Source organism: Pelmatolapia mariae, linkage group LG10_11 (assembly GCF_036321145.2).
Source record: "Pelmatolapia mariae isolate MD_Pm_ZW linkage group LG10_11, Pm_UMD_F_2, whole genome shotgun sequence".
Lineage (NCBI taxonomy): Eukaryota > Metazoa > Chordata > Actinopteri > Cichliformes > Cichlidae > Pelmatolapia > Pelmatolapia mariae.
This window is the reverse complement of record NC_086236.1, coordinates 21443224-21468673: the sequence shown is the minus strand read 5'-3', so window position 1 is coordinate 21468673 and position 25450 is coordinate 21443224. Positions and strand designations below refer to the sequence as shown.

General features: G+C 40.1%; 2 protein-coding genes across 2 annotated transcripts; one reads left to right on the top strand and one right to left on the bottom strand.

Moving 5' to 3' along the window:
- Window positions 1-743: 743 nt before the first annotated feature.
- Window positions 744-14287, top strand: arhgap31 (Rho GTPase activating protein 31). The gene is made up of 12 exons (XM_063487189.1): window positions 744-1128; window positions 4438-4540; window positions 4916-5060; window positions 6279-6361; window positions 6486-6593; window positions 6690-6826; window positions 6916-7123; window positions 7222-7343; window positions 7580-7627; window positions 7836-8468; window positions 8568-8716; window positions 9008-14287. The coding sequence occupies exons 1-12, from the start codon at window positions 1029-1031 to the stop codon at window positions 11006-11008; spliced, it is 3837 nt and encodes a 1278-aa protein (XP_063343259.1). The 5' UTR covers window positions 744-1028; the 3' UTR covers window positions 11009-14287.
- A 6088-nt stretch (window positions 14288-20375) lies between these two features.
- gsx1 (GS homeobox 1) lies at window positions 20376-21212 on the bottom strand. Its single transcript, XM_063488081.1, has 2 exons — window positions 20834-21212; window positions 20376-20728 (listed from the first exon to the last, which is right to left on the bottom strand). The coding sequence occupies exons 1-2, from the start codon at window positions 21210-21212 to the stop codon at window positions 20376-20378; spliced, it is 732 nt and encodes a 243-aa protein (XP_063344151.1).
- Window positions 21213-25450: the final 4238 nt, after the last annotated feature.

The window sequence follows — 25450 nt, the reverse complement described above, 5'->3', positions numbered from 1 at the left end:
AGTGTTTTAGCCATTAATTCATTATTTGTTTGAATAGAAACTGAAGTCCGGCTGAAAAAGACAAAGATTACATATGTAGCAGTTAGTAACAAGAACCATGTGTTGTCCATCTCGTCACGCCACCCCTCCCCATTTCCCCCCCATTTCCCATCTGTGCCCTTCAGGCCCTTACTTCAGTCACCTCCCACTTCCCTCTTCCTTCAGAACCCGTCTGTTTTTGTTTTCGAGCCGGGGCTCTTTGCACAGGAAACTGTATACATTGGGAGCATTCAGGAAGGCAGAGAGAAGTTTTCCCGTTAGCTCCAAGTTTGGGCACATTAAAAAAAAATGAGGAGAAGAGGAGAGTAATTACTAAACTAGGAGAGAAACACAAGTGTCAGCTGTTCTCCCTCCCTTAACTTCACATCCCTCCCCTTGCATAGTCTCAGCATTTAAAAAAATCCCAGGCATACCACTGCCACAAATCAACACGTTTAGGTGAATGTATTTATTTGTGAAAATAGAGAAATCTGTGTAAAACTAGGGCCATTCTTCATGGGGGGGTCTTGCCCCTCTTGACGCATGTTCGCCTTAGCTACAGAGAATCTGTGAAGAAAAGGAGACAGTGTGGAATGAAGGAAAAGAGGAGGAGAAAGAAGGAGCAGAGCGAGACTGGTTGGGGGTTAAAAAAAAAAACGACAGGAAACCGACGGATCCTAACGCAGTTTCTGCAGAGCTTTCAGAGATAATGCCACATCCTAGAGAACCAACAGTCACACCGTGTCTTTTTTGTGTTTGGCTTTCTGTTGAAGTGCCAACACTCTAAAGGACTTCAAGTTTAAAAAGTGACGTCACTTCTCCTCTCCTCTTCCAGCAGTGTGGTCAGACAGAATGTGAGCGGATGCAGATTTTTTGGGAGCTGTTTGCTGGGATTTCTATGTGGCTGCTTTTTGATCTGCTAACTCAACTTTCTAGAGGTCATATGGATCATTCGGTGTGCTCTCAAGGAACTTTTTGCTTTAATCATCTGGACTACTAACTGGATCCACATGAAGAATAAAGGGACGAAGCAGAAGACCAAGAAGAAAGGAAGTGAAAATGCGTTCGGCTGTGACCTGATAGAACATCTCCAGAATTCAGGACAAGATGGTAAACTCTTTTCTTTCTTTTTAAAAATTGCTTCCTTGAAATCTAATTCTACTTTACCAGAGCTATTACTAAACCTCAAACTATTCCTATTAATTCGTATTTCCCATACAGAGAGAGGCTAATGAAGATAATGAGGGTAATAGGCTTTACTAGTCGTTTCTTATGTTGTTGTAGCTATTTTAACAAAAAAAATTGTACGAGTAAAAGACAAAACATTCCTTCATGTAATAAACACAGTCTTTGTTCAGCGGTTACATATACACACTGTATGTATCCAAGGATTTTACATTTAGTAAGGTCATTCATTCACCCACTGACTAAATTAAATGGTCATTTGCGACGTTGGGTGTGGCTCTTACATTTTTGTGTCAGTTTCCTATGGTGACTATAGTTCCTATGAGTAATTCTAGGACTGCGGCTCCCTGCTTATGTGAGAAAATAACGAGCCAAGAAAAACAGACCAGAAACAAAGACTTCCTGACTCATTCAACAAATTGTTCAACTGACCGGATTTTCATTAGGTTTCTGGGGTTTTTCGTGTCCGTTTATGTCATCCTCGTTCTTTTATCACGACCGTCATATGCGAGGTTTGACATCATATGTTAAATATGAAAAGAGTGAAGAAAAAACCCTCCCACGTGCAGATATGAATAGCTACGCAGAGGGTAACTTTAAAGATGACCTGTTAGAGTGGACACACTGCAAGGCGGGGTATTCAACACAGGAAGTGAGGGAGGAGGTATAGGTTGTACTTCTATGTCATGGAAGCATATTGGGCTTTTGTACTCTTAGTGACTCTCCATGAAAGTAGCTGCACACCCCTTAGAGCAACCGGCAAACTCACAGCAACACAACATAGATGATAAGTTGAGTAAAGACTCAAAAACCTATATATTTTGATGCATTTGAAAGTGTTTTCTGCATTGCTCTTCTTGGTATGGTTAAGTGCTGAAACAGCTTTAAAAGCACAGCGTTGTGCACAAGTGGCAATAATGCATTCAGCACACTTGTACATCTACAATAAATGGTATTTGACAGAAAGTACTCTCAACTTTTGCATTTTTAAGATTAACTTTAACCAAAACTGTCAAAAAAACAAATGATAAATAATAGTTGATAATATTTAATGAATAAATATTGATTTGATGCCAAGAAAGTTTAAAACATACACTTCCTGTCTAGATGAAGTAAGGTTTTTTTCAGTTTTTCACATTAGGAATGTGATGTTGCCTGTGTAAAATAACAGCATCAAATACTTTGGTCCACATACAACACTGTTTCTGTAACATGTTCAGTGTTTATTGAAACATTTAAGATGACAGTAGCAAGACATGCAAATACCTGTTCTTTACAAAGTTTTGTGTATTGATTTGTTGCCACATGCTGTCAAATCCTGTTTCAGAGGCTTCTTTGTAAAACAGATGAAAATCAAATTGCATTTTGTCCTTCTGCGAGAGGCAGAAATCTTCTCTAAGTCGGGAAACGCGGAGGCACAAAATGGAAACTCCAGAGTGCCTCATCGTCCAGAATTTAACCACAAGCATGCTATTAAAAGTCCAATTAAGTCAGAAGGAAGAGAATTTAAATAGCAGATTGTTGGTGTCTGTGGTGATGAATGAGAGACTAACTCCTGCAAGTAATATTCAAGCATTCATTTTGTTGAGGACACAGTCTATGTTTTATTTGCAAGATCATTCGTTTTGTACGAAAAAACTGAAACACTACATAAAATTCAATATCTAAAAAAGCTAAATGTTGATTAAAACTTTTTAATTTTTTTTATATTCAAACTTTTATGTCAGGCAAACAAAAACATGGTATTCTTTTTTTTTACTGTTTTAGCCCTTATCAGTCAGAGTCCTAAAAGAACGCCTTCTAATCAACAGATATGAGTAGACTTTTAATTTGGAATGTAACCTTTAGCTTCCTGAGACCTGTGTTTATGTTTAAGTTGCATTTTTTTTCCCATACTAATTTCTCCAAGCTATATGGAAGTAGTTAATGAGTGAGTATAAAGATAAGTATAAAGACTAAACTTTGTAGAGACTAGAGAAGTCTGTCCTTCTATGGGGCAGTGTGTTTATTCTACAACATAACACAATAATGTCACAATATTTTAATAAAGTATATTATGGCCTCTTCTTTAAGTTTGTATTCAGCCTAATAACGTAGTTTTGCAGCAATGGCAAGTGTGTATATGTAAGTATCTATGAAAAAGCAATTCTTCAGGAACTGTGGTGTTGAAAAATATGCATGACTTTTTTCCAAGCTACCAGTTCCTTTGGCTATAAGTCAAAAAGTTAATTTCGGACACTTCTTTCAGTTTCCTGTCACACTTTAACTGACTATTTAGCCAGGATGAAACTGACAAGACACAGTTAAACAGTTCAACACCTGCCACTATCATAAGTTTATGATAGTGGCAGCAAACCTTTACACTAGTGTACAGCCAATATAACTACAAATGGAATAAGTTGGGGACTGACATTCAGTCATACGTAGCAATATACTTTTAAGACTTGTAAGTCAATATAGGAACCTTAAATATTATTATAAATAATAATGCCTTAATTATATTCTTTCATCTTTAAGTACGACAAATAAACATGTCAAATACATTCTATAAACCTTCATTAATGCACAGTTAATTAATGATAATAATTAATGACAGCAGTTTGCTGATCTGCGTGAAACTCGGAAGATGATAAATCTGATTAAATGTTGGAGGTCATTTCTCTCATTCAGAAGTTTTTTAAAGCAAGAGTAAGCTGACCCAGGAAGTGACTTGCAGTCAATTGTTATTTTCATAGTTAGTTAAAGGGAAGCTGCGATCGGATCGTATGGTTCAACAAACAGTAGAAAATTGCAGTCCATTCTCATAAGGTTTTAAAATAGTGGAGCGAGACAAAGTTGTGTTCAGAAGGTGATGTGCTGTCGTTTAGAAAGCTGCGCAGGTCAGTGGTAACATTTCAAAAGCCGTTTTCTATTAGAGGAAATGTCGTAAGTAATCCCAGCTACAAGGACTGGGTGTGTCAACTTTCCTCTGAAACAAACAAACCATTTTTAACTTCCTGTCCACCTACAATCACCAGCCCCAAGGAGTCGAAAACAGTCATAGTGGAACAAACCACATACCATGAAGTCGACCTTATGCATTGTTACTGTGGAAAGTTAAACGTACAGCAATTTCCTCCCCTTGCTTTTCAGATTAATGCAATGTGGATATGCGTAAAAGAAAAAAAATCGTGAAACACAATGAAATATAATCGTTCAGGTTTCTCTACGATTAACATTGTTTCTTTAATGAAGTTCCTCAGGTCCTGAAGAAATGTGCAGAGTTTATTGAGAAGCATGGGATTGTGGACGGGATCTACAGACTGTCGGGGGTTACCTCAAATATCCAGCGTCTCAGGTAATCCTACCATGCTTTTTTGAAGATTTGCAACAATTAGACATGACATGCTAAGAATTACGATTTAAAATCTTAGACTAATCCTGATGGTCTGTATGTATCGCTTCTGTTTATATGCAGCTTCTCTGAACAGTTACTGGTGTATGTATTCTTCTTGAAAGAAACAACACACATAAATCATCTGCATTATGCATGTGTGTCCTTAGATCTTTTTTGCATCTTTTTTAGCATCTTTGCTGGTGATTTTTTCCCCCAAAATAACACAAGTCGACTGAATAGACTTAAATCTTACCAGCTACATTCTGCAACCGTAGTTAGCAGGGGTGTTAAACAATCAAAGCATTCAGCTAAGTCTGTGTGTGTGTTTGTGTGTAGGCAGGAATTTTGTTCTGAGGCGTGCCCTGACCTTACAAAGGAAGTGTACCTCCAGGACATCCACTGTGTGGGTTCCTTATGTAAGCTGTACTTCAGGGAGCTACCCAATCCTCTGCTCACATATGAGCTTTACAGCAAATTCACCGTGAGTACATTCAAGTCACATCTGCTGTCGTGATGGGGGAGGGGGGATCCTGTGTGACACAGAAGTGGTTTGACTGCACGTTCAGCTGGTCATATGTCACTCCCAAGAGACCCTGTAGAAAAGGGTACAATTAGCAGATATCAGCTTCATATTGGCTAATTTGCATTTAAATGGTATTTTTTGACCTAATGACACTATTCATAAAGATTTTTCATGTTGATAACAGCTGTAATTTTACAGTAATGACAACCATAACCATAACCACTTCCAAAAAATGTGTTACTCATGATAAAAGCTTCATTTAAAGATGAAAAACATCTTGTCTGTTTCATTGTTGCATCAGATGCACAACGAAGTTAGAAAAACACAGTTAAAGCGTAATCACATCTTCATAAATTTCGATTTTTAGAACCGAACCTTTGTGAATTTTCTGGATAAAATGCAGGCAAGAAAGTAGGAAAGAAGGAAACAGGAATATCAAACTCTAAGACCAGGATCATATTTTCTGCCCAGTGTTCTGTGTACTTTCACGGGGCATTTGCATACCTTGGCATTCATACATTTCGTGCCGCTGGTTCCTGAAAAACTGCAGGACTCCAGTGTTTTAGGAAAAATCTGCCCTTCGCACGGTGCACTAAAAACATCATAAGAACAGTTTAGAAAACTTTATTGTTTTCTTTAAAAGAACAAAGTTGGTGCTAAATTGCTTTCAGATTGCAAACGTTGCTCCTTTTTTTGCATAAAACGTTATTTTTAGGTGGACTGTTTGTACTTTGACTGTTTGAGTTAAATGCAACTTACAAAAGCTCAGCTGTTTGAAGCTCCACTGCATTCGTTTTACAGCAAACATACCAACCTATGCCTGTCTGTTAACAGGGCTAACAGCCCTGACAGCTCGATTTTTTTTTTTACCCTACAGATAATTATAACATTAATCATATCGCGCGTAATCTAAGATAAAAAAGAAAAAGAAAGTTCAATGTTGTTTTAGTGCAGAGCAAAAGTCGTTCTGCAGCTATATTAAGGTTTTCTCTGATTAATGATTAGAGAGCTGCAGAGAAAACGCTAATGCTTTTTTAAAATATAATGGTACTCTATAATTCAAACAATCTTCTAATGTACTTCCTCTAACATATACTTAAAAGAATGCTTGCGTTCATGTATCTCAAAGTAACAAAATTAGGCTGACGTGAATTATTTTGTGCGGTTCGCATGCAGGAAGTGGTCTCAGTCCAGGATGATCATGAGAGACTTTTACACATTCAGAAGGTCATCAAAGAACTGCCGACTGCTCACTTCAGGTGAACCTTTAACTTCTTAAACTTTAATGGATGTGACAGTCGTCCTGCTGACAAACTCTTTACTGTGTTTGACTAATCGTGTTTAAATAAGTGTGAAAACACATTTTTTCTCACCTATCCTTAGGACTCTGGAGTACCTTGCAAAGCACTTGTCCCACCTCGCTACCCTGAGCACCCAAACAAACATGCATACACGTAACCTGGCTTTGGTGTGGGCTCCAAATCTGCTGAGGTGAGTTTAGATGTGGTTGAGACACATTATACGCCATCCAGTGTCAATGCAAGTTTTTACTGTTGGATTTCAACACTTTTGTATTTCCTTTTTTAGATCTAAAGACATTGAGGCTTCATCTGGTAATGGAGACATGGCTTTCCAGGAGGTGCGGATACAACAGTCGGTGGTTGAGTTCATTTTAAACCACGCAGATCAGATCTTCAGCAGTGAACAAATTAAAGTCAAAGAAGGTATGACACTTCTTTTGCTGAGGAGAAATGTTGAGCTGAAGCATTTTCTCAGTTACCAGCACAAAAAACAACATTTTATATTTCTCCAGGACCGATTTCGAAGTGTGGGGAAAAGTACGCCACGCTCCCCATCAGTGGCCAGTGTGGGCCAATGAAGTTGATGAGTTTGGAAGAAGCTCAGGCTCGCTCCTTAAGTCCAGACCACCCTCTCCATAAAGAACGCCAGCGAGAGAACAGTTTGCCTGATACAAGCACGGCCACGCTCTATCACACCGTCATAGACATATCAGACAACAAGTAAGATTTGGGCTCAGCCTCACGTGTGTTTAAAGTGCTGTGATGCTGTGACATGTGACAGATGCCAGTGAGCTTAATCTTCTCTCTTCGTCTGTCAGGAGAAAGTTTTCTGGGAAATCGAAGAAGTGGAAGTCTATCTTTAACATCGGAAGGTCTTTGGACCCAAAGGGAAAACTCAGCCGGAATGGCAGTGTGCTCATAAGAGCGCAGGGAATGACAGGTAAAGATTCCGACAGGAGAGAACTATTTAAAGGAAAAATAGCTAAATATACGTCCCCACCACTCTGAGACCGGGCAACATGAACAGCCAAGCAAGTTAGAAACAGTTGGACAAAATGATTTGCCTTTACCTTTGACCTTCTTTAATGATGTTTCAAAATTATGCAGGCCTTAAAGCGAATATCCAGCACATGTTAGTTAGTGTTAATTTAATATTTCTTTTTTGTTTTCTTACAGAAAAAGCTGCTCTCCGTCCATCCAGGAGCATGGAGTCCTTGTACACAGGTGGGGCTTAAACCTTGTTGTAACTATTTGCATGGAACTGAAACAAACTGCATAAATTTTGGGTGTTTTAATTTAGCAAAAGACTTTCTCTTTGCCTCGTTATAAGAGAGTACCATTGCATATACTGTAGTTCTCAGAAATCGTGTGTGTAAAAGGGCACGACATTTTCTTATACTAATATTTATCACTTTTGGACTTTGAATTGCAGATGATGACAGAACAGGAAGCAATAGTCCAGCTGGTGGACCAGGCAGTATTTTCATTCCGGATGTAAAATCCAGAACGCTGGGATCCGACTCGCTCTGTGACATCAGCGAACATGATCAAAACTGGGAGTTTAAAGGGAAGAACACTGGGGGGGCAACGGGTGGCTGGAATGTCAGCGAGAACCAGAAGGGGTCTGAGCCCCCTCAGAAAAACCTGCCAGAGCAGCTCAAGGTGTTTAAAGGTGACGACCTCGGTGGCTACAAGCCCACCTCCCCAAAAAACAGGAGGATGTTGTACTCGGCCTCCTCGCACAACAGCTCCTCCCGACCCTCCTTTCCAGGAAGTTTCTTCCCACTGGAGTCTTCGCCGAGGCATCAGCGCAGAGCCGTCAACATATCTGAGCCTTTTGCTGTGTCTGTACCTCTGCGTGTGTCAGCAGTTATCAGCTCTAACAGCACGCCATGCAGAGGGCACGGCAAAGAAAAGGCAGCTACTCTGAAACCCTGCAAAGAGACTTCAGAGCAGAGCGGCAACAGTGGAAAGAGCAACACTTTCCCCCAACTGGAACGGAAGAGGCAGGAAAGAGCAGAGAAGAATAACGTAGAGGAGGTGACGTCCAGGGTATCGTCACAAGGTAAGGCCATCTTTCTTTTTTTGTGTGAATTGTTGCTCACATCTAAAGTCATACTTGTGTAACCGGTTGCAATGAAAACAAAAAACATGTTTTATTCAGATATAAGGAAAGAAATGGTCCAAGACGGTCAAGGAGAGAGGAATATTTCTCAACTGGAACTGCAGTCCCTTGCAAATGCAAGAGAAGGCAAAGATGCAGCGCCATCTTCTGGGAAAGAACTGCACAACCTGCCCACAGAGAAGCAACTGGTAAATCATCTCCGATTACAGATGTACCATAATAATTTGTGAAATTATTTTTTTTTAAAGAATAAGTACTGTATTTGCTAGTATTATTAGTATTTTGCCTCACGTTATTTACTCAGGTTTAGCCCTGATTCATGCAACGTTTAAAAAAGGAACTAACCAGACCCAATAACACTGCTTTAAAATATCAGAAATGTTTTACTGTGGTAACTCAGTTGTTCTGGCTCATGTAAATTTGCTGTAATTTGTTACTCTTTGCTAATCTTTGCTTGCTTATCCCTTATAACTTCTCAGGATAAGAGATCTTCTACTGGCAAAGACCTGTGGTCTGACCTTAACCAGGAACTGAAAATAACTGAACCCGAATTTGACCTGCTGGATGAGAATGTTAAACAAGTTAACGTCTCAACAAGCACTTGTGTGAACACTAAGTTAACAATGGATGTTAAGGCGAAGCGCAGCCGCAGCTCTCCATCTCTGTCTTTGCTATGTAGAGAGCAGTCTTCAAATACCTCTCGGAGTGATTGTGAAGTCTCCGCAAAGAAGCAGCCTTCAGAATCAGACATCTTACTGTCTCTTCACAAAACTGCACCACCTACTGACACGATGGATGAGAAAGAGAAGAAACTGAATCTTAAAATCCCACCCTTAAACAAAGATGACTCAGTTTACACCAAGCAGAGCCAGCTTTGTCCAAAGGAAGCCAGTTCAGAGCAAGTCATAAATCATTTAAGAATTGAGGATGTTCTTGTGGTTGCAGATAATATAGACAGGAAATCTCACAAACACGAAATTCCTCAGGAGAACCAAAATGCCTTCAGTGATGGAGCGAAAAAAATTGTGATTCCTGAGTTGGAGATCCCTCAGAGGCTTTCAGTGTGTTTGGAGGAGAAACGTAACACACTGGAGCTGCCAAACCTCGACGATGATGAAGGAGGGACTTCAGAGGAGCTGGACCTGGTGGAGCCCTGGGAGGATATTAGCTCCACTAAGCAGTGGGTTACAAGCCCACTCCACTCACCTGATGTGGAGCACTTATTTAACCACCTGTCACCCTTCAGCTCACACGGGGAAACTTTGAGCTTAGAGGTGGAGAAGAGCTCATCTCCTCAAGCTGATAACAACAAGTTCTTCAGGAGCACCGAATGCTGTCCAGGAAACCTTCTTCAGACTACAAACAGCAAACCAGAAACAACGTGGATGTACGTTCCTTCAGCACCTACACGGTCGAGCTTGAACAGCAATAGCACAACACAACCTCAAACGGGAAAGTGCAGCACAACAAAATCGAAGAACACAGCGTCATCTCAGAGGTTTAATAGACAAATGTCGTATGAGGCAGCAGCTTCAGAGAAAAGAGAGGAGAAATGCTTTTCTAAACACAGGCCCTGTTCGCTTAACTTGGATCTGGGACATAGGTATATCAGAGACATTTCTAATCAGCAAAACTGTACTTCATCAGAGTTTTCCTCCTGTCAGAGGGGGCTAATGGCCTCATCTGGAGCTGTGAACAACGGGCTGCCCTCAGAGTTGGAGCTGTTTCTGAACGATCGGCAGGCGCCTCTCCGGCGAAACTCGGCCCCGGTCAGCGTGTCGTCTGTGCGGACAGCCTTCATGATAAAAACATGCCAGGCCAAAGCTGTCCCTGTCATCCCCCCAAAGGTGCAGTACAGCCAGATACCTCACTGCAGACCCGAGAATGAATTTGACAGAGTGAAAGAACAAGAAAAGGAGAATCCTAAAGTGAGCACGGAGAAAAGCAATGCTGCACCTCCTCCGAGCGTGTCAGACCTAAAGGAGGAGCTGGAGAATAAAGAGCCAGCCCCCATACTCCAAAAACAGCCAAGTGTTGAGAAATCTGCTGAGTCTTTGAAGATCTCATCCACTCCAGAATTGCCTGTGATAACCAGGAGGCACACACCCAGCCTGGAAGTGTTTGTGGATTGTCCCAGACCCAGCAGAGGGAACCTCTTACAAAGACCATCCTTTAGGAACAGACAGAGACCTCAAAGTCTTATCCTGCTCAGCCCTCCTTTTCCCATCATGGACTATCCGACGTCGGGGGATGACGGCAAGCTCCTTTCACCCATCAAGAGCCTGAATGACGCGTCAGCAGCGAATGTCTTTTCTAAAGAGATGGCCGAAAATTTCAGGACAACAGAGGGGATCGCTCTTCAGAATAAAATGACTATCCCAAAAAGCGGACAGAGACTGGAAACATCAACCAGCTGCTTCTACCAGCCTCAGAGAAGGTCGATGATATTTGACAGCAGGAGCCACAGGCAGATTGAGTGACTGGAGATCCACTCACTGACCATGTATGTAAATAGATGCGATACATCAAGATCCTAAGGAAGATGATATGATAACCTATTGTAAATTGTATGACTCACACATTCCTTGAAAGGCGGTTTAAAAACAGGAAGTAAGTGGGAAAGAGGAAAAGGAAGCCACGATGTGCCTGAGTGCCATTTATCCTTGAGTGACATCTGCAACCAATGTTTTTTTAAGTCTCCATTAGTCTATTATTTTGGTCTCTATTGTGTTAGAGATTGATTTGCTGTCATCTATTTGTTTTTAGCTCATTTAGGAAATTTATTTAAAATTCATTTTAGGATAACAGACATTCTGTCTCATTCCCAAGGCGTGTTAGGATATATTTGAGATTTAAATCCTACCCTGTCAAAGAAAATCACTGCCAGACTGGAAAGTATGAAAAGCATCCTTTTGCTATTAAAACTGCATTTTTTAAACTTGCAAACTGGCTGCTGGGCAGCTTTTGTCATAGAAGAAATACTGAGCTGTGCTAAATATTTTTTGATGAAAGAAAAATCACTATTGACCTTTTAAACCGTAAAAAAAGGAAAACAAAATCTTAACTCAGGGTTGAAAAACTGGTTGTTTATCCAGAGGCTTGAAGTACCATTTTAACCATACACAGCTTCAAAATCCAAGTTATACATGAAAGTAAAATGTTACCAGCAACACAGATGAGACGAAAAAAATGAAAAAAAATGTCCCTGGAGTGATTTTTTAAAATTTTGTATGGCGTTATTTGGTGTAGCAGTGTCTAAACCACATTTTACTACCACAGTTAGAAGTGAAACCTGAGGGGTCTGGAGATGATTAATGAAGTAGGAAAGAAGAAGAAGGGAATATCTGTTGCACTGATTAGTAGATGTATTTCTGCATAAAAGGGTTAGTAGCTGTATCTGTCTGATATAACAGAAATGTAGTTCAGTAAAGTAGAAGTGTGGAGAAGTTTAAAGATATGAAATGGAAATATTCAAGTCAGGCACACTTAGTTCAAAATGGTCAGGTTAGGAAGGTTTGGTATGGAGTAAGTAGGTAATCCATCCTCACACGCATATTTAAAGAAATACATGGACAGCAGATAAGCACGATGCACCATAATGAAGACATAAATAATAAACTAGAGGATCCACACAGCAGCATGTAGGATTTTAAAATAACTATAATATGATTTGCGTAAATGAGTTATTGCTGCAGGAACAAAGCTGGGTTTTTTAAAACAATGTTGTTCTGCACTTTGGGACTCGGAGCCTTTGTCCAGAAGGAAGAAACTGAAACTCACGATGGAAAGCGGTGCTGTAGACGTGGCTCACCCGTCAGCCCGTTAGACCATTTGATTCAGTGAGTTTCTGTTCTTTATAGAGGAAAAGGGCAAAGCAGCCTCAATAAAAGCATGATACAATAAACTCAAGGTGGCTTTATCAATGTGCAAATATGACAGATGATAGAATATGGGTTTGTTTTTTTACACGCAGCTTTTTAGTTTATTAAGATCAGCTTTAAATCAATAATTATTCCAAGAAATGTATAAAACTGAAGATATTCCCTCTTAACCCCTAGTGAATGGATATTTGATGCATGAGTTTTGGGGAATTGTAAAATTTAAAAAAAAAATACATTGCACAATACAAAAAAAGCAAATTAAAACAAATGAGAGCTCATTTATGCAAAATTATATTTAATTTTTGTTTAGTTAAGTCAATAAACACTCTTTTTTCCCCATAAAGTTGAATATTTTAGTATCATTTCATTTTTCAGGATTTAAATGGATGTTGGATGTGAACATCTGTGTATGAGTACATTTTCTAAAATCATGGATCATAGTATTTATCTTCAATTTTTAAAAATAGTAAAATATAATGAAATCATCAATGTACCAGCTTGTGATCGGTCTCATTATCCTGGAGTAGGCCAACAGGAGCAGAGTCATCTGGATACTTTAAATTGTCCTGTGTTCATACCCGCCCTGTCACATAAACAATAACAGTGAGATAATAATATACACATTTCAGTTATCCGTTAGTTGCATCCAGTCAATTTACAAGTCAAGAATCCAGCCCACAAGATTTTTATTGAGGCCAAATTGTTCGAATAGTTTGCTGATTTAACTCTAAGGCAGAACTGTGCTGAAGGTTGAAGAAAAATTGACCCACAGCAGACGAGCATACCTTTACGATTTCTGCTCCTCTATGCGGTCTGTAAGCAAGCTCCACGGGTTGCAGTGACTAACCACTGATGGTTGGTCATTTGTTATGGAGAGAGCTGAGTCTGCAGGAGCGCTGTCTGGATTCTGGTACACTCATTTCTAAAAATGTCAGAATACAGACACTGGAAAGAAACCTGTCCCATACTCGTGAGCGATGTGATGACACAGCATGAGATTATGACCTTTTTACATACTTGTGTCAACCTAGTTTGTTCTCAATAACCTGAATACAGATAGTTTATAGTGGTGGTCAGTGGAGAGAGCTGGCAAACAGTTTAACAATCTCAAGCCTGATCCTTTACAGGAAAATGACTTTATTTATTCCTTTATGAAGTTTCACGTGACTTTACGTAAACCTGATACTGTATATTACACATGCAACGACAGGCTCAGTGAAGAGCTGGTGGCGGTTTTTTTTTAAAAGAAGTATTTAAAAGGAAATTTCTATTTCCAAAGTAAATATATCAGCACATGAATTAAGAGCTTTAATTCGTGTGTCACTTTTTTCTGTAATATGATTGAATGGATTTCACTTTGGATTTAATGAGAGGGTTTTATTTGGTCATCTGATGATGTGATCAGCGCTGCTCGTCAGACAGTAAACTGGAGCTTGAGTTTGTGCGTGCTGACTGTATTCACTGTGCTTGGATCTTAATGGTGCTTTGTGTAAAAGTCGAATAACACCATCTCCGTTTTACATTTTCTGCTATTTTTGAGTGAACAGCCCAAAAAAAAGAAGAAAATTTTTTTTTGTTAATCACTTTGTATGTTAAATTGTATTTAAGATGTCCTTCATGTAATTAAAGGTTGCAGTGTTTTTATACTGTAGTTTGGACAGCCTGGATGTGTGATTAGTGTCATAGTGTTTAATTACTTTGTAACTCATGTATACTTGTTGATACTGAAAATTATTGATTGAATTGTGTGTAATCATGGAGTGGGGGGAGCCTTTGAGATGAGCTTTGCCTTAATTATCTGATTATGGCACCTAAAGTAATGTACATAAGATGAGTTTTGTTACAACAGAAAGCTATGAAAATAAAATGTTAAAAAAAAATCACATAAATCAGCGTGTCAATGACTGTTATTAAAACACGGCATGCCCAGCTCACCACTTCAGAGCTAGAGTTTAATTATTTGTTAATTATTAGTTTACTGACGTTTCCACTTGAAGCATGAAGTGTTTTGGTACCCCCTGAAAATGAAAGCAACCAATCCCAAAAATGCAAAAGAAAGAAATACTTCGAAATATTTTAAGGAAGAAAACTTTTCATCTGGCTATATCTTCCAAAGAAAAAGTTTGGGTTCCATAAGTTCTTAGTCATAATTCCCCTCAGAATCACATCTTTCAGCTCTTCTTTGTTATTTCAAAAGGCTTCTAGCGCTGTGATCTTTGACCACTGCTGTTTTATATTGGTAAACATAAAACAGATCCCGTTTCTGTCTTTGGTGTTTTCTCTTTTTTTACAGACTCTTTAGTGTTTTGCTTCAAGAATTTGCTGATATCTAATAAAAGTCTGTTCTTTTCTCATCCAGTAAATTGTCCCCTGACCCAGTGGCTGCAACACAAGCCCAAATTCAGCCAGCAAATTCTGTTTTCATTTCAGAACTTCACAGACTCCACAAAAAACCCACCAAACATGTTCAGATGCTTGTTGTTTATTTTATTTCATCATCAAAGTTTTCAGTGATGACTGTAACAAGGCCCACCCATACAAAGCTGATTCAAGTCTGAGATTTTGGTAAAAGTCATGAGTGCTGCACATATTTTGTGTAATGCTCCTTTTCACCACTTTGACATGGCACAAAGGATCAGTACACCAAGTTCGCTTTAAATATTGAAACAAACGCTTCATCTTCAACTTTGTAACTTTTTGGTGATAACTTCATCTTCTACTTTACAGTAAGAGAAAGGAAAAGTGAAGTCTATGAGCTGGTTTTTGGGAGGTGGCTGCATCTGCACGACTGAAAAAAGGTTAGATAGTCAAGCTCCTAGTTGTTGTGCTTTGCCAGCTGAAGCATATTTACAAAAAACAAAGCAGGGTTTTTAATTTTCCTCTGAAATACTTGTTTTTCTTTAATATTTCCAATTCTTTCACCTTTTAATATTTACACCATTGCTTCTCTTTCACTTTGAAAGGTACATGCAGGCTAAATACAGTTTAATAGGTTTTTAAAGAGTGCCCTCCTGACTGTTTTTCTCCCCTACTTAAAAAATGTATCTGGATCTTAGTGCCAATCTTCACAAGTGGATGGTTAGATAGGAATTCTCTGTTTTCCTCTCCTTTTCAAAGCAGCTTCCTGAAAGGAGAATAACAGATCTGACCGGTGCTGCTGCCTGAATAAGAAGTATTCCTGTAAGGGGGCCCCCCGAGATTTTTCATGTCAAAACTCTGTAAGCCTGGTGGAACACACGCTTCCATTTTAATCGCCTGGCTCTGTGCTTTGCCACCAGGTGACGCTCCTGCTTCACAGTGCATATCCGCGCAAGCCACCCAGCTGCGGAACAAACAAACAGACAAACGCGCTGAAAACGGAGAAAGTGTGCGCTCCAGGCACGTGAAAGTGTTTCAGCTGCTTGGCATACAAGGCGATGAAGAAGGTAGAGGTGTGGTGCCCTTTATCTGTCAGCCCAGAGAATCACTCGGGTTGTCTGTCACTTTGGTTCCAGAGTGTTTTTACTGCGTGTACTTTGCGCGTGTTTGTGCGTCTTTAGGGGAAAGACAACCGCTTGTACTCTCTCCTGACCCCCCCCCCCCCGCCCCCTTTTTTTTTAAATTAAAAAAGGGTTTCCTTCTGCATGCCCACACAGTAAAAGCACAAGGTCTACGTACTGCAGCAGCACCTCAGCAACAATTCTGCTACTACCTGGAACAGAAACTGACAGAATGCTTTAAAACGCAATGACACACAAGTCTTTTTTATCTCCATCAAAAGCAAATGAAAACTCTGTAATTGATTTTTTTTCTTCTTTCTAACCTAGACACAATAAATAGGCCACCACCACGTTTCTTCTTCGCATCTCAGTGCGCACGGCACAGTTCTGTTATCCCCAGTTTTTATGTCTAAGTCTGATATTTACATCAGTGGCCTGTGTGCAGGTGCCACAGTCAAACGCCGACAGAAAACAAATAAGTTTCTTTGTCCAAATGTCAAATCTCATACCTATTTAGACAGAAAAAAAGACAAATCATCCTCGAAGGCATTCAGGTTGCGTCAGTGGTGGCGCTCGCAGAGGTCTCTTCCATGTCTGAGCAGTTCATTATTTCTCAACCTTTGACACTGCTTGTGTATGGGCCGAGAATTAAAAAGGCGTATTCTGAGCACACTGAAAAAGGCAAGCAGAGCACAGTGCGCGCATTGAATATTCAATTAGCGAGGGGCGACTGAGGAAAAGTGAAGCTGCGTGCCAGTCCTTCATCTTACACTGCTGATTAGCTGTTAAACAGATTATATACAGTTGAATGGGTTCAAATGTTGCAGCAGAATGCAGCCGGAGTTCAAGGCAATGACGAGCGGTTTTCTTCCTTGCCACTTCAGCAAGCTCAACACACTTTGTCACCAACAACAGCTCCGTAATGAAACGTGTTGCTTTTGCGGGTTTTTTTTTTCTTCTTTTTATTTTAATAACATTCATTTTATAACACAGCGTGAGCAGCTGAACCCATTTCCAGTCCATCAGTGCAGGTCGAGATGTTAGTTGAAGCTGCAGCGAAATATAAAATGATAACCGTGATAGACTGCAGACTGCGGGGATAATATTTTTCTGCCTTCTAAATGTTAAAGCAAAATTAAACCTTTTTTTTTTCATTTATTACCACACAAACAAGCCCACTATAGTTTTATCAGTAAACGCGTTCCTTAGGCTTACTGACAAAAACTGTTACAAGTCTTTTAAAAACGCCTCACATCCTCAAGTGATGAAATGTTAAGCTAAAAGTGTATTAAAATCACTAAAGTCCCGATTGAAAATTATCTACTGGAATTCATTTCCCCCCATCCAGCAGTAAGTCTGGACTCTGCATTTATAAACCAAGTTGGAAGTGTGGAACAGCTTGTATTTGTTTCTTAAGGCGAGAGTAAACAAACACGTTAAAGTGTGTAAAAGTTTACAAACTGTTTTGTAAAAAGTTAGTGAGTTAACTTGTTAAGATTTACTACACACTTTTTACTAAGCTGGATAAGTTTAAAGTAGTTGAATGTGCAGTGCCACAGCAAGCCACGCGGGTCCAAAAGAGCTCTCATTGAGAAGCCACGTGTCCGTTTCCAAAGCCTCTCCAACTTAACCACCTCCTTTGTACGACTAACCCACATCGGCAGCGTCCCTCCACATAAAGGGATTTGCAATTTCAAGATATTTCAGCTTAAATGTTTTTGACAGTTCCCTCGCTTTTACCTCGGCTTGGTTATTTTAACTGTGCCAAATGGGTCACCTTGGGTTGCTGTCTGCGCGCAAAGGGCTTTTGCGCGCATTCAGTCTGAATTTTTTCCAACTTTCCTTGACGGGGAAACCAGCTGCTGGTCGTGAAAAGACGGCTTATTAATTGTCCTTTGTCATGCAGAATTGCTTGATTTCTAAAGAAACGTACAAAGGCTCTTTTTCAGGATTCAAGTATTTTGTTTCGTGCGTATTTTCAAACCATCGAATCAGCTGCAGCGCCGCGCCGTCTACCAGACTCTCAGGTACTGACTGCCTGCTCCCTTTGTCCCCTTTTAATGCTGTTGTAAATCGTGCAGACTGATTTGTTACAAGCTGTTCTTTTAATCTGATAGATAAGAGACATGTCAAAGAAAAGCCGTAAATAAAAAATTAGCCAGAATAAAGACAAGGGCGAGTCTGCTAGATGGGCGCCTGTTGACTCAAGCGGCTCTCCAGCGTCAGGGGAGCCCTCTCCTCAGCTCCGTCAAGGTTACGTCCACAATTCCCTTTTCTTCTTTTTAAAAAGACACCGTAGTCCTTTTTGCTTCAATGAATTGATCGGCACAAAATTAAGAATAAATAAATTGAGCATTTGAAGCACCGAGCGTATAAGCTCCCCCAGGGCGCATACCCCCGGGCTATTGAATGGATAAAGGGCGCTTTGCAGAGGACGTTGTGAGCAAAATGGAGCTCTATGGTGCAATTAACAAAATGGTCTAATCCCATATCTTAACAAATGCAAATATTAGAGTTTTGTTAAAATGGTTAAGTGAACAATTAAATGAAAGTTTACAAGTGGAACTTCACATCCAAATAAGGCACGCTGATGCAGATAACGTGCTGTACGCAATTTAGGAACAGTTTTTAGTCTCTTTAGAAAACTCTAGCAGTACATTTATACGGAGTAAATATAATTTAAAGCCTATTCAGCATAATAAATATGACTTGGGCAGTCAAAGGCTCTAAAGAAGAGCCGCTGTTGCGGTGCGTAAAACGGGCAAAGAAATATGGAACTATACACCTAACTCATAGTTTGATATTTTGGACTTGTTTTATTTATAATATAATATTTATTTTAAACTGAAATAAAAAAAAAATACACATACACTGATTTTCCACTCGTTTTTCACCAGGAGAGCATTTTAGTTTTTTTTTAGAAGACTGGGTTTCTTTTTTTTTAATGACTGCCGCGTATTATTTGACAAATAATTCATTTGGGTGGTTTAAATCATTAACAATTTTTTAAAAAAATGCTATGCTAATTAATATTTTTTTTATGTTATCAAGTTACACGTGTCGAGTTTTGAAAGGTTTGTATGGGTCTAAAACACACAGTTTATAAAACCGACAACAATCTTGTGCACAGTGCTCCGTTAACAATTAGAACAATCTGGGTCACGGACACTAAACTGCGTCCTTTTCTCATTTATTTTCATGTTAGATCGATATCTTAAGTTATGCGCATTCCTGATGCACCATTATACACCCACAGTGATTATTTACTCGGTCACACGAGACAGATCGTTTCAGCTGGGATGAAACTTTGGGGGGGGCGGGGGGGGGGGGAGCTCAGAAGGGCCAGGCAGCTATAGCTGGGTCGAGTGCCCCCCAGGGAAAGCGCGTAAGAGGTGTCCACGTTAATGCATTTATCGCTTCTGAGTGATAAAGATTATGAAGTACTTAATTTACTCCTTCTTAGGCACGTAATATCCAGCGCGCTTCTTCGATGCACAAGAACATTTTATTTGTGTGTACGACGCAGGGCAGTCTGGGAATCTCACGGGGGGAAATAGTAACACCAAATTTGTTTTGGGTTTCTGTGGGGAAAAATGGACTCTGTTAAGCACCTTTAAAATCTCCCCAAAGCACCAAACACACCCTGCGACCAGCAGCTTTAATGTTTCGTAAGGGAATATTAAAATATGCGTGTTTAATTTGCACAGAAACAGTGTAAGTTCTGAAAAGCCGAGCAAAGCGAACGTTTTCACGTAAGCGCAGCTATCCAAAGTTTTAATATGTGAATGTCCCTATATCTTATTTTACTAGTTTAAATAAAGGTTATTAGATACAATTTCGAATATTTTTAATTGTACCTTTTTGGCTTTTTCCTTTTAAATTAATACCCAAACTAATATTTTCAGACGGAATTCATGTTTATCCCCGTGCGCATTCAGTGGGTGCGCAAAAAAACATAAAATAATAACCCACAAGACAACGTAGTCTACCGCTCAGAAATATTTTATTTAAGTATGAACATTTTTAAATAAATAAATATTTTTTTTCAATTACACTGAAGATATAATTTCAGAGTGGTGTCGGCGGATTTCTCTCCAGCTTTCCATATTTTAAGTCACAGTTCCATCCACATAGAATGAATCTAACCAGTATTTACCAAGTATAGTACAAAATACTGTCTTCCCCAAAATACTCATTAACAATGTTGCTATTGTTTGTTTGGGGGGGGGGGGGGTAGCTTTACAAATATGTCTACCATATTCATCGGATTGGCAACAACAAGTGACTGTTTTCAGAAAAAACTACATACAAAACGTACAACATGTATACAGCTATACAATAATTAGGGGCAGTCCCCTGATTTTAAAATATTCTCTCTCTATGTACAGACGACTGAACACAAGTGGAACAGTCTGTTTGTTTTTGGCTGTATTCAAAATCATCAGGAGCAAAATCTTTCAGAAAGGGGGGATCAAAGAGGGGGGCGTTCAGGGGGAGACGGACAGGTCCACATCTTCCTTTTCGGACGAGGAAGGAGATATGGGAATGTCATCGTCCTCTTCCTCCGAGCACCTGGCGGTTGACAGGGACGAGCATTTGCAGTTATGTGATCCAGTCCTTTGGCCGCTGCTCTTTCCCTCCTTTTTGTGCTTCACTCTGCGGTTCTGGAACCAGATTTTCACCTGCTTCTCGGACAAGTTCAGGTACGTGGCGATCTCAATGCGCCTCAGTCTGGAGAGGTACATGTTGGAGGTGAACTCTCGCTCCAGCTCCAAAAGTTGCGTGCTGGTGAAGGCGGTGCGCATGCGCTTGCTGCTCTGAAGTTTGCCGTTACTGTTTTCTGAGAAAACAAACATAAACTGTGAGCCACGGGGGGAAATTGTGGAAACAAATTTAATGAAGCGTTTTCTGAACTCGATCAGTAGTTAAAACAGCCTCTACTCACCGATGGAGATGCAGTGGAACTGTCGAGGGTCTGGGACCGAGTAGGCAGCCTGGTATATCCCCGGTCCGTGGCTGAGGTTGACGCTGTTGGATGAAGAGTGTTGCCTCGACAGAGCCGAGTGGCAGTACTGTGAGCTGAAGGGAGGAAACGATGCTTTGAGAAGCGGCAGCGTCGGTGGAGATGGATGGAGCTGGGAGGCGGTCATGCACAGCGGGCAGAAGCACAAAAGCCCGGCTTTCCTCGAGTGGCAGGAGCCTGGCAGCCCGTGCGCGTGATGCGGCGAGTGCACAGCGTACGGGAATAAAGGTGGGTTGTTCTCGTTCCCTTTGTCGTTGGCCTCCCTTAAAATCAAGGAATCCACGAGAAAAGATCTCGGCATGTTTGCAAACTTGTTGCTCGGCGTGCTCTAAAGTTTAAGTCGTTGGTGCTCGTTTGGTTGCGTCAGCGTGCTCTCTCCGGGACTGTGGACAGCGAAGTGGTGCTGAAGGCGCACAGCCTCTCCTTAAATAGCTGCCGTGGACTCGGTTCGGCCATGTGACGGTTACGCTGTAAGCGGCCAAGAGCTCTCAATAGGGTTTTGTGCCTTTCTCTCGGCATTCCCACTGCACGCTTCCCCATTATTTCACTTGTTAACTAAATGAACTGCATAATGTAGTCTATTCTTGTCAGCCCCACCCACGCCGCAAGAGGCGGCACAGCCCATTCTCCCTTTTATCATCATTCTCATTTTATCATAGAGACGAGCTTAAATTTGCGAGAGAAAACGTTTCTGTCACATTTGGAGAGCCGGCGCGCATTCAAGTTTTGTCTTAGACATTAACCAGTGTGTCTGAGTTAAAATCTAAAGTAGGTCTGCGTGTCCCGGGGCGAGAGGTAGAGGTGGAGAGTCGCTGGTACACATTTACATTTATTCAAATATTTCAATCCAGCAGGTAAATTAGAAAGCAATTTCCCCGCAGTTGCTTTTAAAAATCAAAAGTTAATCGTGTCTATATTTGGTGGAGCTGTCAAGGTAAAGCCGTCAAGTATTGTTAAAGTTTTTCTTTTTTTTAATTAACACCAGAAAACACCCATGATTCCAAAACCTACGTCTTTTATTTCTTTTCTTTTTTTCTCATTATTTGCGTCTGCATCCCGGCAGGTCTGTGTGTCTACTTTACTGACAGTGCAGAAAGAAGAAGAAAAAAACATAAACGCAACAGCTGAATGTAAAGTTTATGCATATCCATTTTAGGGTTAATGTGTCATTTCTGGGCACAAAAAAAGGGACAAGTCATTGCCTGAAGCCAGTGCTGTTAAAGAGCAGTGATTAATTCCTTTGCTCGGGCCCCTGCCGAGTCGGGGGAAAGAATATGTAAAAATAACCAGGTTTTCACTCCGCGGCCCTTATTGAATGTCATTGTGGAGGGTTTTCAATGAGAGAGAAAGAGAGTCGAATTAAAGTGTGTGACAGCGGCGGATAGACCCAACAAAGGCGACTCTGTCATAGAGGAGCCCAGTGCGCGGTGCGTGAAGCCCCCGCCTCGCGCTCTGATTGAATTAAGTAATAGGAAAACATTTTCTTTCACTTTAAGGCTTTCTGAACAAGACCTTCAAAGAGACGTGGAGCCGTAATATGTGAGTAAATAGTGGAATGCGATTCTTCTTCTGCAGAGCTGCTTCTTTCCTAAGCACACAACGTTAAACTACGACTAGACGTGACATAAAGTGCGAAACTCGACGCTTGTTTTCCCCTCTTTTTCTTTCTCTCTGATGTTCCTATACTTGACACGTAGGCCATCTTTTTTTTAAAGTAAGAAAGGCTCCTCGTTGTCGCTTTATTGTTTATGTGTTCTGCTTTAAGCATCATTTTCCATAAATTGTCACGTCCAGGGAATTAGTCCTTCAGCTCCACACAACACAGCCACATGACGGTGTGATGCTATCTGTTCTCTCCTCATAAAAGAGGCTTAATGCGCTCAGCTTCACACCACTAATCTTCCATAAAAAATAAAAAAACAAGATCTGTAATTAGGTGGCGCCATTAAAGTAGTTACAAATTAGGAGCAGTTAAACCCTTTAACGAGATCTCGTCATTAGGACAAAAACCTGTTATAAGCGCGAGAGCCATTTTCAGATTTTTTTTTTTTTTTTTTTGCATTAGTCCATCCTTTCATTTCCTGCCAGGAATGAGCCATTAACTAGTCTGTCAATCTTGCTGCAATCTCTGAAACCTGTAAATACGAATCTGCCGCTTTTATTACGATTCCTAATTAGTTAATACGTTAATGACATGTTTTCATCATACCTCAAAACACTCACCGAGAGCTTGCCAGCTTGTGCGCTAAAGCCCCCCAAAATAAAATAATAATAATAATAATAATAATGATGATGATGATGATGATGATGATGAAAAAGGAGGGTAAAACGCGTCTTTCTTTTTCAATTCAGGCCTCTAATCGCTTCAGATTTGAAAAGAATTATGCCTCATATCAAGCTTTCCCAGATATGCAGCCTACGCGGTGGCAGCTTGACGCATTGCTCGACATAAAGATGTTATCAGAGGCCCTAATTTTCAAATTATGTGCAGCAGTCATCCCGTGGATAGGAATAGAGGTTTCATGGGTCTTCTCGCAGGGGAGGCTCATCCTAATTTGCAATCCCAACTGGAGACTGACAAATAGTTTTGACCTCCCTCTGGAGGCGCGGGCCAGAAGTGCAAAGAATCTCATCCTCCATAATCACTTGTTACTGAGATAAGTAATCGAGGGAAAATAGCCTGCTCACATTATAACGGCTCATTTTTGCACTAGTTCCAAGCTACAAAAATACACCTGTAGGCACTTATAAGGTTTATGCATCATCACCTCCACATCCACATGCACTTTTCTTTTTCTGTTAATTTATTTAATGTTTTGTCACAAACCAGTGAGCGGGACTAACTCAGCATAGCTTCATGCGTTCAGTAACTAGCAGCTGTGGGTTGGTAAAGCTTCTTAACATTAATGTTTGATGGGGAGGGGAAGCCATACCCCTGAAATAGTAAATTATTTATAAGATATTAAGTTGGAACAATTGCTATCACTCAAATTCATCCCTGATGATAACACTGACCAGTGCCTGCTGTGCTGTTGGAGAAGCACATTTTCAGGGGCTTTTACGCAATTATACCCAAAGATCTCGTGCCTGATGACATAAAGAGAGCAGTCTGTTTATGGAGATGTAGTCAATATCTCCTTTTCTTTTTGGTATGAATAATTCATAGTTTAAGACACTATCCCTCCCTCACTTAATATGTACACACACTTAAACACCCACACATCTCTAATACAAATGATGGTTTTAGCTGACAGTGTAACAGGATTTAAGGTCCCAGTGGGGTTTGGCCCAGCCGCGGATGGGCGCTGTGACTGTCGACGTGACACAGAGGGCCGGCTGCCCCTCCTAATCTCCCCCTGAGGCAACATCACAGGCTGCAGATCCTGCTGCACCTCTATGGACACACAAAGGCCTGATTATCATTCATATGCTCACCAGAAACACCAGTCCAACAGATAACAGATGACACGTAAGTACCAGCTGAATGGTGCAATATGTTTAGGCTGCTGGAGTCTATAGGGACTAATGAATCCTTAAGAGAGAGGGAGACGGACAAAGAGAGGCTGTCAGTCAAGGTACCATAATGTGACAGATATAAGGCTCTACAGGTGAATTGGGACTTGAGCAGACCAGAGAAGTTTTGTGTTAAATATTCTGTTGAAAATGTAAGTGTCATATTTTTATGGGTTTTCAACATTCAAACAGATCTGTAATGAAAATTTCTAATATATATATATATATATATATATATATATATATATATATATATATATATATATATATATATATATATATATATATATATATATATATACATATAAATAAATAAATACCTTTTTTTAGTAGGGGCCTGTCAGTGATTATTTTGATTTGAGGAAAAATTCGAAAATGACAAAATTTATGTATAATCACAACTTAACTCAGCTTGGTCTCACAATTAAACAGATCAAATTTAACCTTTACCTAAAGTTTCAAGAAACTGCTAAGTGAGACTTACATTTTCAACACTTCTGATGTACAGTTCTTAAAAAATGTCTTTTTTGTTGAAATTTGTTTTTATTTTTATAGTCTCAAAAATGAATGTTTTGTCCTTGAGTCGGGTTTGTACGTTTGTTGACATCTGTTTGCCTTTTTACTGACGAGGAAAAACTCAAAATACCATGTCTATGAACTTTTTTACATTCCCTGTTTCAATGTCGCTGCATCAGGAGTGGAGACAGGCAAACCAGCAACATTTTACAAATCAATACATTACAAAACATATGCATTATGGTTTGCCTTTTTGTAAAACTGATTTTTAAAGGAATCACGTTCAGAAGATCAGAAATGTGTCGAAATGTGATTAAAACTGATTATTCCATTCTTGTTTTGCAAGCCTGAAAATGGTGGAATACGTGAGGTTTTCTTTGGAGTTTCCTGGTGTCTTTGGCCCAACACTGATATGTATAACTTGGACCACTTTTATTGATATGAATGTAACATTTCCAGAAACATTCAATCCAAATGCTCTGCCACAATGTTCCCACTGTAAATCAGTTT

Coding starts and splice junctions, on each gene's coding strand:
- arhgap31 (XM_063487189.1), top strand. CDS start 1,029: ATGAAGAATAAAGGGACGAAGCAGAAGACCAAGAAGAAAGGAAGTGAA. Junction 6,827..6,915: donor ACAAATTAAAGTCAAAGAAG/GTATGACACTTC, acceptor ATATTTCTCCAG/GACCGATTTCGAAGTGTGGG. Junction 7,124..7,221: donor ATAGACATATCAGACAACAA/GTAAGATTTGGG, acceptor TTCGTCTGTCAG/GAGAAAGTTTTCTGGGAAAT.
- gsx1 (XM_063488081.1), bottom strand. CDS start 21,212: ATGCCGAGATCTTTTCTCGTGGATTCCTTGATTTTAAGGGAGGCCAAC. Junction 20,729..20,833: donor GTTCCACTGCATCTCCATCG/GTGAGTAGAGGC, acceptor TTGTTTTCTCAG/AAAACAGTAACGGCAAACTT.